Source organism: Neodiprion pinetum, chromosome 4, assembly GCF_021155775.2.
Source record: "Neodiprion pinetum isolate iyNeoPine1 chromosome 4, iyNeoPine1.2, whole genome shotgun sequence".
NCBI classification, from domain to species: domain Eukaryota; kingdom Metazoa; phylum Arthropoda; class Insecta; order Hymenoptera; family Diprionidae; genus Neodiprion; species Neodiprion pinetum.
In genome coordinates, this window is record NC_060235.2 from 42,752,748 (window position 1) to 42,764,794 (window position 12,047).

Consider the following 12,047-nt stretch of genomic DNA (forward strand, 5'->3'; position numbering starts at 1 on the left):
ACTATAATACCCATTATAGTTAACCCATTCGCTTTTTTAAGTGCACGAAATAGGGGTAAAATTTTCTGAAAAATCGATTACCGTGATTAATTTTGTAAAATTGAAAAAAAAAAAAAAAAAAAAACACCATCAATTTCAGCAACGCGTCCGAAACATCTGAAGATCGTTGAAAAACGTGCTTACCGTACTCAAATAAAAGCAAGTTCGAGTCGATATTTTCATTTCAAATGAAAACCGATTAAAACAACAATATTATTTCAGCGGTATCGAGGTCCGTGTTGGGATGAAAAAAGATTTTTCCTCGGAAATTAACAACGCGTTAGATCAGAACCGTGATTTCGCATGATCTCGTCCGTGTGTAAAAAAAAAAAAAAAAACGGCCAATACGACGATCGTCGAAAGATCGTCGTTATCTCGTCGGGGGTGCGCGTCTCCGATATCGGTGGAGTTTATTTTCGTCTAATCCATCCAATAAGATTTCGCGGCTGCCGCTGGACAGTGTAATCGCTGAGGTAAAAAATTGCGAAGGAGGAAAGCGGCGGCCGGCGGTGGGTTTGCAAACGTCCGACAAAGCCGACCTGCCTAGTATTCGAGACCGCGGTTTGCACCGAGTCTCGATCTCGCGACATCGTATAACAGCGCTGCTTGCTACTCGCGAGCGATCAGTCACTCGCCGAACACGCGGCTCGCCGTGCACCTCGAACGCACAATTGTCCGACAACAATAACAACAATTCTGCATCACCGCGAATCGGTCGCGAGCTAAGCTAATTTGCGGTGAGTTTCGCGCGCGGGAAACGCGAATAGAAGTCGTTGCGTCGAGACGTCGGATTGTTGGTTGTTTTTTTTTTTTTTTTTTTTTTTTTAAACACTTTTATTTTCAACAACAACTGTTCGCAATCGTACGAAATATCAATTTGCACAGAATTTGCATTTCGGTATTTTTATATCGCACCTGTTGCAATATCGTGTGTATATATAACAGAAGAGAGGAGAGCTTTGGGGGATACAAGGTTTCTTAGAAGAGAATCCGAACGATGGAGGCTGCCGGTATTTCCATCATCTCTGCTTCGGCTATTGCCGATGTCGCCGCTTCTCCTGGTCGGAGATCGAGGAACATGAGTCTGAAAATGGGGAGAAATCAAGCGGCCGGGAACAAGATACACGCGGAAGAACAAACCGTTAAAGAAAAGCCAAACTGTGAGTAAATATAACGAGCTGCACGTTTTCGCACATTGATACTTATGCGTATATACAATGCGTGTATACATACGTTATGCATGTGTGTATTTAGTCGTCATTTACGCTGGTTTGGTTACGAATCAAACCGGATACGATCCGACCTTACGAACCCTCGGAACCCTCGACGAATTATCGAGCGAATCATCAAGCGTTTGCAAATTTTAATATATTCCTTTTGGCGTTATCTTCTTTTCTCCAACGGTGCTTGAAAAACCGGTTTCGAAAACACGCGTTCTATTCGTGATCGTTGTTTATATATATAATTGTGGAACGATATTTTCTTTGTTTTTTTTTTCAACACTTGACATTAGCTTGTTGAGAATTATTTTTCTTCGGACGTTATACCGAGACACGTGCCCCTCGCAATCAATTTAGTGCTGAAATTTTTCTCGACGAATCTGTCTAAATATAAAAGTAGAAACGATCATACATTTCTTCATTTCAGAGTATTCGATGTGAAACTGACATTCCACTTTCAACGTTCGTTCTACAGCGTATAATAGAATGGAATACAATGAGAGCAAATATTATCACAAAGATCCAAGCATCGACCGCATATATTTATTCAGTCGATAATGTTTTTTTTTTTTTTGTGAAACATGGAATATCGGACTCATTGTCTGGAATTTCGATAGTAGATTCTTATACTTGAGAAATTATAGCAGAGTCGAAGTCAATTTTACAAATCAATGCACATCGCTGCCCCGTCTTTGCTTTCAGGGTTAATTTATTGTTAAGGGGGTATTCTAGTGTAGAGGCATGAATTTGAGGTGTTTTTTGAAGTGCTATAAACAAAAAACAAAAAATATTTTTACCATCCATTTTTTTATCAGGCGTTTATTATTATTTCACGATTACAAAAAAAAAAAAAAACAAGTCAAAAAATACAAAATTGAAAGTGCTATGAGTTGTTGAAGTGGGGGGTACAAAAAAAATGGCGCGCCAATGTTGTCACGGTTGCAAGCATTTTCAAAATCAGAAAAAAAAAAAAAAAAAAGATTATTAATCTACATAAATGCAGCTATCGTACTAACTAAAAAAAAGTCGAAAAAAAATTTTTTTTTTGCCAAATTACGGCTGTCCGAAAAAATAATACGTTTTTTTTGACTTTTTTGGACGTTTCTGAATTTTTTAAAAATAGTAAAAATTATTATTTCGTTATAATAATAGTTCGTGCGATAGAGACATGTATTGAGAAGATTCTCACAAAATTTCAAGTAAATCGGTTCAATAGAACTTGAGAAATCATGTCAACCGTTTTGAAAAATGTAGTTTTGAGAAAAACGCGTTTAAAGTTTCGAGTAAAATTCGTTCCAGCCGAGCCAGTATTGAAGACGTGTCACTAAAATAGCTATATCTCTGGAAATAATTGAAATTTTGACTTGTCCTTTTAAGGACACATTCTTGAAAGGTTAAGCTTTGAAAATATAAAAAAAAAAAAAATCGATTTTTCCAAATTTCTACACTAGAATACCCCCTTAATATAATTACGGTCGCTCAGTTGCGGGACGCCGTCAAAAGATGGCGCGCCTCGCGCCTTTGCTGGTTTAAATTGTTGGAGGTTAGCCGTGATTTGGCAACTCGAATTCGTCTTGATTCGAAAACTGCGAGTGGTAAAAAAAAATTTTATCCTTACCTTATCCTTTTTCTTCTTACCTGTCCCTCGAAAACTTAGTTTTCAGCCCTCGAACGAAGGCTCGTGAAACCAGAACTCGGTAGTAAAATTCTAAACGGTGACTCGTCTGGTTTGAATCTTTCAAATACTCCAACCGAAATATCTCGAAAACTGTACAAGTCGGGAAGCTGTTTTTGGTTTCGAATTTGTAGATAGTAAAATTTTGTACATTAAGAAAAAAAAAAAAGTTTAGACATTATTTGTATCATCTTATAGAACTGCGTTCATTTATTTAATGCAATGAACTTCAAACGTTCGTATCGATTACAACATGAACATTTAGGCGTACGGTTGTCTGCACCTTTTTTTTCTTTTAGCAGATTTCATCATCTACAACATAAAATAAAATTCACGGTTAAAGTTCATTGCGAAAACTGATCGACGAACACGTGATGCAGTGCCTAGAAACTCGTGACCGTATGCTGATACAACTAAGGATCTCTAAAGTCTGATCCCCCCTCCGTTCACGTCAAAAAAAAAAAAAAAAAAATCACACGAGGAATTTAAAAAGGATCAATATTGAGGACCGTATGTATCTTTGGTTAGAATTATATATCAACTATGAGATTAAACTTTCCGCGCAGCTTGGCGCGGATATTAACTATACGATTGTTGGATCTACACCAGATTTTGATCGTGCAATATTCGACTCGACAGCAACCCTAAAGCGAGCATTTCTCTTGGCGCGGAAAAGAAAGTCGGATTTTACGATCCGTTGGCTCCAGCAATGTTCACGATCGCGTTAGTCAGGCCTCGGTCCAACATTTTGTTATTAATTTTCCACGCATCACGATCCGTGCGATGTTGCGCTAATGAAATTAGATAGCAATTAGATATACGCGACTCTACTGTATTGGATATGTCACACAATTCGAAGCTTGACGCGGTACGAAAATCGTCGAGCTTGTAACGGAGAGGAAGAAGAGGGCTGATGGGAAAAAAGCTTTGTTACAGAATTTCACAAAGTGCCGACTGCCGCGAATAACGAAATCGAATTATCGCTCTGTGCACGTGATAAGTCATCGATAGACTTTCTGTTCATCCGTTGTGATAATCGATTTAAATTTTCCACGCCCCACGTTTCTGTCATTTGACGTCATCGGAAGATTGCTGCGAACAAATTTACTCGACTTGCTTGAAGCCTTGTATTGAGTAACATAACACCTCGCTTTAACCTTTCCTAGCAGATTACAGTTTTTTTTTTTTTATTTGTTTGTTGCAAATTTTAGATAAGTGAATGTAAACAATTGTCGACGGTTTCGTTTCGAAGCGTACACTTCGTCGCTTCTTTTTCAACTCTGCTTTTGAACATTCTTTTCGGTTTATCGGGTTAAGAAATTAGTATTGATAAAACGTCGAAAGATTGTTTCCTTTGCGCTCCAGCCATAGCCGGTTGTTTTTCTAATTCAGGTACGATTTTTTTCATCAATAATTATTGAACTTTGAATTCTGCAGCTCCGTTGATAGCACTAAGAGTGAATAAAGTGGCGTGCAAATTCTCAGCTTCAAAAACATTTTCAACTAATATTTACTTTTTTTTTCAAATCTGAGAAATAACGCGTGTTTTTATTGCATCCGAATAGCTTCGGTAAATTTCCAGATTCGGTAGACAACTTTTGTGCATGTGTAAATCTGAAAAAAACATTCGACGGTACGTATCGAGAAACATTGTAAAAGTTTGTATCTACATCGATTCTAATCGAAATTACATAAAAATATTTGGGAAATATAAATGTATTTTTTTTTTTTTTCGTTACTCGTATTTCGCTTTTTCAAACACCATTCAAATAATCCACTAATTTACTATCATAGTCGTAGATTAAGTCGGCGAGGATCAACATGAGGATAAAGTTCGGTCCGGATTATTTTAAGCCATCTTGAAATTACGCCCATACGAGGCTGACATAAGCCACATTTTTACGAGCGAATCACCGAATCGAAGGCCTTGTAAAATTTGCCAAAACCTCATTGCCGGACAATTTGCACGCTTCGCACAATATTCGCGCGTTATCTATACGGCTCGGGTATCAGTGATATCAGTGAATCTTCTAATGATCCGGGATTTAGAAGGATTTCTCAGATCATCGGGCATGCACTCGATCTTCAACGACAATTAGTGCAATATCATCCGTCCCGACCTCCTTATCTTAACTTCCATATCTCATTCACGATGTAAACAAAAACTCGTGTACTTGAAGCTTTATTTACCGTTTTCACGATTCTTTGAATCACACAAGTTTCGTTGTCAGTCAGAGACCACGTGACCTTTGATCCTCGATTAGTTTCAAAATTTTTCGAGTCAATTTTGCCGTATAAATTTTTTGCAATCGACGTAAAATACTTTGAGTTAAAATAGTTTCTGAAAAAAAAGTCTTCCACACGTATCTCGACGAGCGTTCGTTTGTAATTTGTTCCGCGCTGGAGTTACGCAATCGCATGAGAATGTCGCCGAGGAAATTTCATCCGCTGCCGAAAATACTTGACTTCATTTTTGTTTGAGTTTTGATTTATCAAGGGCGTTTGTAACGGGTGAATCGTTTTATCGAACGATGCCGAATGAAACACGGTTGAACAAAGGCAGCGTGTATTTGTTATTCATTTTCATTATACTAATATTTTGAGATAGTCTGAGGCTTTTGTGATACCTTGGATGGCAAGATACGAATTTCGGAATGTCGAAAACCAGAATGGGAAACAGAATTGAATGACAGATTATATAAACAATAATGAATGACAAACGATTGTTTCAGTTTTTTATTTTTCTCGTCATTACTTGATTAGGTATGCCAGACGTAAACGACGATTTGCAATCGAGTTATCTCAACGATGCAAAACACTCGTATATCATACTGCAAACAAACAAATAATGTTTTCAGGCTGATGACAAACAGTTGTCATATTTATAAATATTACAAGATGATTATGGTAATTATTTGGATTGCGGTATTTCTCCTTCGAAGCAAGCCTTCTTCCTTGCTTCTTCAACATGAAAATCTATTTCATTTCGCCTATTTCCTGGCGTTGAGCGACCGGTTTCATAGAAAACTCCCGACACGTATGGGGCATTCCACGTCAGTTTGACCAGGGTCTGACCCTCACCCTTTTGGATTTGCTCCGCAATTTTTCACATTGTTCTTCCAACTCTAAAAGCATTCCAATTTCCTTTCAGACGTTTCTACCGTTCTTATGACAATGACCGCGACATTTTTGAACTCGAAAAAAATTACGTAAATTCTGTGGCCAGAATCAAAAATATTTCATTTTGATTTTTTTTCTGAATTTCCAGAGTTCGATACATCTTCCCTAATATAACAACAATCTGCAAATTTTAATTCAACCTCAAAATTCAATAATCAATATAACTGAAAAAGAATGATTTTGTAGATTGACGTTTTTTTTTTTTCTTGAATTTCTACTGTAATTTACAAATAGTTGTATCGGGGAAGATATTTGGAACTCTATATCTTCAAAACAAAAAAAAAAAAAAACAATTACTAAAAAAATTTTCTTAATTATTTGAAAAATAGCGTTTTGCTAACTTATCTTCATTTTGGTTGGAATTGGCTATTTTTGGTCTTGGCCACAAAATTTATGTAATTTTTTTCATAATTTACAAAAACGTCGCATTTGTAGTCAAACTATTCTCATTCAAGGAGCTCTGACCCTACTCGCATTGACGTGGAATGACCCATATACGTCGCAATTTGCTCAGGTAAAACTCGACGCGATGAAATAGTTTTAATCTCTTAATCGGTAAGATAATTGATTGAAATGGGATTTCGACCTTCGTAAAAAAATCGTCTGCTACAATTTCGACTAGATATGTATCAACCTGCTTTCGCTCCCTGTAACCTCTACCTTTGCCTTGCCAGGTCATCGTTCAGAAAATGACTGCGATTGAAACTTTATAGTAACGCCAATTGTTCATTGGATTGCACAGAGACGTAATTTTGTTGTACTATATTGATAAATTGTGTCATTTCGTGATATACATTGTTCAAAAATAGGTAAAAATTTTATTTCAAAGTCTCCAAACTTCTTCTAGTTACGCTTGATTTTCCACATTTCTCGTTCATGCCGATAAACGTGTTTCGCCAATTTATCGGTCGAGTAGATAAGCGTGGATGAATTCCTTGCGGCGTTTTTATTATACTTTCGTTTTAATAGAAAAAGTACAAATCTTCGGTGTGTCGTAACTGCAGCCGTAGTAAAGTACAGTACTTTGTAGATTTACAGTGAATATCTTGGAATTACAGTCTAAAATCTAGTGAATTTTTAGAAGACAGGTGATTATCGCTACCTTGTCATCTTTCTGCACTTGCCAAACTTCCTTATCGACGGATTATTGTCCACCGTTTGCAAGATGGATAAGTTCGTGTCCGATGTGTACATTGTGACAATCCGATTCTGAGTTAAATACTTTTGCAAATACAGGAGGAGCGACAAGTCGGCAATTTATTGCCGAGCAAGATGGACTTACTGTTGACATTGCTCGAGTCGTTTCTGCTTTTGCAAATTTATCCTCATATTCATTTCACACAGTTATTACAGCAATCGGCGAAACGCCTGCAGCAAATATACCTTGTTATAATATCCGGTTTCTGCCGCACTGTCGAACTGCATTAGTCGGTTTTGTTTCATATAATTTCGCAGTTAAACCGAACCTCGAATCGCACGTGCTGCGAGGCAGTATTTGGAATTTCGATCGGTCCGAAAATGGAACGACTTCCTTTCTCTGCTGTAGGGTTTACCAGATCTCAGCCTACTCTCGATCAATTCACTTCTCAAAATGGCCGTGACACCCAAATTGCGAATTTGATTTTACGAAATGATCGGCACTCGCTGGCGAAATCGAAACCCTGCCATGTTTACCAGCATCTAGAACGAGAACGGAACCGTTGGGCAACGAGTGAAGGAATTGTCAATTTATTTTTGAAAAGTAATTTAGGTGAAATTATTAAATTTTTTATTATTCCAAATGATTTAAAAATTTAATACCAGTTGATGTTAGTATTATATTTAAAGTTATTTAATTTTTATGATAAACATATTTATTAACATGCAATTCACATTTTTACTTTCTAGGGAAGTTAATTGTAATTCTAAATAAAACAGGAACCCGCAAGTAGCCGTTAAAGTTGGTTGAAATTTAATTCGAACGACGATAAACAGCACGTGTACAATCCAACGCTGTCGGGCAGTATTTTAATTCTCTGGTCAATTTCAATTCTGACGAAAAAGTCCTGACGAATTTCACGCCGATGTTTCGACGGGGCATATACGAAAGGTAGAATGTAATCGGAGATCGTATAGCCGCGAATATACATATAAAAGGAAACGCCTGTTTGCCGAACTTTTCCGCTCTGGCATGGCGCCGAGTTTGTTACGAGTTTCAGACTTGTGCGAAAATCACTGCGTGTCTTGCGGCCGGTGACGTCGAAACGGTGATCATCCGGAATAAACGTTCGTTATATACGCATAGATGGTACATGATGATAATAATATACACCATAAGGATGGTATCGATCAAACAAAACGGGATGAATATTTGTCACGGCAGTGTGACGTCATAATTGGTGCACAAGCTTTCGTACTTTATATCACGATCATCTTGATTTAAGCTTAAATCAGTTATGATAATTCGTTCCGGAATCAAAAACGCCGGTATGCAATCGAAGACTTTGTCAAACATCGTCGTGTGACTTACGTCTTGCAAGGAAGGGTATCTCAGATCGATGTATCCGATTTCATTTCTTTCCTAACATGTTATAGTATAGACTAAAAACACTTTAAGGGGGTGAAATCACTCACCAATTTTTTTGTTATTTCTTTTTTAAACTATAAAGTTACATTTTTCATTTCTCCTTATGAGAAAACTTTTCCAGTTGGATCGGTTGAAAAATATCATGTTCTAATGTAGGGAGTTTACTTTAGAGGGTGGTTTCACCCCGTTAAATTTTTTAATGGCCGATGAAAAAAAAATACGTGTCGTTTATTTTTTAGTCTACTACACAACATATTGCAAAAGAAATGAAATCGGCGTGATCGATCTGGGATACCTTCCTTATTAGTGGAACATGAATACGACCGTGAAGAAAATGCACTACGAAAATAACAAAAGAACGATGGTGGAAAATCTGTTATCTTCATTTTTCCGTCTTATCACGTGGTGGACACCATAATATCGACCCCGGTCGTAACTCTGATTCTTTGCAACGACTCACCGTTGGACTACAGAGTCATTACACGAGATCTTACACGTCGACGTTGGTAAATATGTCTTTCGACACAATTTGAGATTTCGTTTCACCTCAATATAACAATCGTCGCGCAATCGCACGAGATACAAATCTTTCGTGTGTAATCAGTGCCGCAGAGTCTCGACGCCAAGGTGCATTCCTATAATATCTCATACTCGCGATCCTCTGCTATATTATTTATAATCAAATAAAAAATGCGTATCGTATTCAATGATGCAAGATCAAGACGACGGTGACGAAAATCTCAAGTGCAATATTTTACACAAAACACTTGTCACAGTTTTCCCCAAGGTGTAAATATCATAAGCGTCGACTTGATTTCATCGTTGTGTAAATCCCTTTTACAAAATCAGTCGTATATAATTATGATACAATGTCACGTGGCCCGATGAGCCAGCAAGTAGTTGAACCAGTTCTGGTATCCTTTGGATATTTCGCGGAGCGATTCGTTTCGACCGATATTAAATTATGCCGAAAACAAGACTCAACGATAAATCTTAGGGAAATCGTGACGCAAAATCTGAGAATTGACAAAAAGAGGAAATGCAATTGCTGATTTTATCCGCCGTCGATTACACGAGAAAGCACGGTGATGGTCGTGGGAAAACACGGGAGTAGGTTATGCGGAGTGCGTGTTTAATTCGCGTCGGGAAAAATGCACCCAGAGAGAGAGAGAGAGAGAGAGAGAGAGAGAGAGAGAGAGAGAGAACAAACCATCTGGTCGACAGCCAACGCCACAAGCATTCGCGGTCGTTCATCGCATCGCGAACTTGACCCACTGTCGGTGTGTATGATATATATATTTGTATAACTTGTTTCGCTTCGTCTCCCCTTCTATCGTTCCTTCGACCACGTGGCGCTAAACGACGACGACTCACAATCAGAGGGACGGAACGTGACGGAACGGAACGGAACGGTGCCGGTAATCGCGGCACGAAACCACGACGACAAATAACGAAAGCCATATTCCGCGATGAGGATGCGATTATGTGCGAATGAAAAATTACTCCTCTCCTGGAAAGTATAAATTATTCGTTATTCAGGGAGCCGGAAATTCAGTCTCGAATTGCAAATAGGTGATCAGAGGAGAACGAAAAATGACTGTTCAATTAAACGTGTGTTCCTTTATGTTCAGGTGTTCAATTAACCCCACGAGTCACGCGTTATTGGGCCGAGTCAGCTTTTGTAACAGGATAGTATTTATTATATTGTTTTCGGGCTCGCTGATTACAAGTCGGAAATCAAATTTCAAAAATTCAAAATGGTGGATCTAATACGTTGGTCGGAAATTTGCAATTTGATCGAATACTGTCAGAAAACTTTACGCGAGAGTTTGGATTGGATTCGCCATACCGAATTTTCAAAATCTGATATCAGATTCGTAATTAGCAGCCCCAAAACCCCATGGACAGAGTTTCCTCTCCGGATTCGATGAAAAAAAAAGGACAAAAATAGGTGGTAAGAATACTCACCACTGTTGCTCAAAGGGTAATTAAAACACTTTAATGTGTTACAAGATAATTCGATCGATCAAGACCGGTACAACACTGTACGGTCTACGCAACGGTCAATATTACCGTTCGTGCTAATCGTAGTAATAAATACTGCAACAAAGCCTCTAATGGCGTTGGCTAATGGATTGAAAGGAAGAGCGAGAAACATTCATGTCCCAACGGACAAGTGGATGAACAGCTAGGTTTATCTGTTGAAAGAAAGTTACTTTTTAGGGACAAGAATCCTTTATTGTTATGGAAATTCGACGGGATGAAATCGCTGTTTCAGGTATAAAATCGCTAATTCTATGCGAATAACACTTCGGCAACCTTATTGCAGACTTTTCAGGAAAATTCTTGTACCTTGTCATTTACGTTCCCAAGAACTACGATGGAAAGTTTGACGCGCCACGATGTTACTTTCCGACTTATTTATCATAACATCACGAAACACGTGACGTATTATAAGATCCCAGCAACTGTAGACAGCTTTGACAGTTCTCTAAATAGAATATCACAACCTGCGGAGTGGCCAACATTTCCTCTAACCAAGGTCACGCTCTTGGATGGAAAGCTCTTTACTCACACTCGCCCGTTTTCCCGACTTTACTCAGCGTCGCAGAGTCGGTTAGTTTCCTGAAACGGGTGTAATGGCACACTAACGATATACGTTGACCCGTACACCACGTATAATCCATTCCTAGGATCTCTAATTTACTCACTCTCCAGTACAGTGTCAAAGTGAAAGTTCAATGATTCAGTTTTGGGTAGCGCGAATTGCAGCAAAACAAAGCGATTCATCGCTGAAAGGCTGAAAAATACTCGCGTTTCTCATTGCGAAGCTTGTGCCAAAGTCTCGTGCCAAGTTACAGATCAAGGAAGAGAAAAGAGATCCGCCAAAGTTCGTCATGATTGCAGGGTAGCCGGTATGCGAGACTCGTTTTCCTCTCCATTCGACGAAGCCTGCAATTATGGAACGACGGCAACTGAACCCACACATCGAAGTCGGGAAGAAGTTTATCGTATCTTTTCTCCCCTTGACTCGCAAATCTGTCATGCAGTTGCAGAACGGTATAAATTCGCGACAGTTTACAAAATGCTGCGATTCCGACGTCACCTTGATCCTCACTTCCATTTCCGCCCATTCAACGGTTATAGTTGTTTCATGGAATTAGTTCCATACTTGGCTATACGTCAAAGTTGAAGTCAATTTTTTAGCCCAAGTTATATCGCATTCGAAAGCTGGTTAACTCAATTGTTCCGGGCGTACAATAATATCGTTAAAAAGAAGTATAATCGCCGAATACTTTAGGTATGCATGAAATACTGCGGAGGTCAGTCGATTACTCTACTTTTTGCCACTCGTGGCCTGATTCCA

At 38.5% G+C, this 12,047-nt stretch overlaps 1 protein-coding gene across 2 annotated transcripts in view; it reads left to right on the forward strand.

The window, feature by feature from the left end:
• LOC124216751 (aquaporin AQPcic) overlaps positions 1 to 12,047 on the forward strand; it is a 39,893-nt gene that overhangs the window by 2,618 nt on the left and 25,228 nt on the right. Inside the window, exon 2 of one of the 2 annotated variants that reach the window (XM_046621652.2) lies at positions 985 to 1,199. The exons of the other annotated variant lie outside the window; for it this stretch is intronic. Coding sequence (XP_046477608.1) covers positions 1,037 to 1,199 — 163 coding nt within the window. The 5' untranslated portion in view covers positions 985 to 1,036. The remainder of the gene's footprint in view (positions 1 to 984; positions 1,200 to 12,047) is intronic. 2 annotated transcript variants of the gene reach the window in all.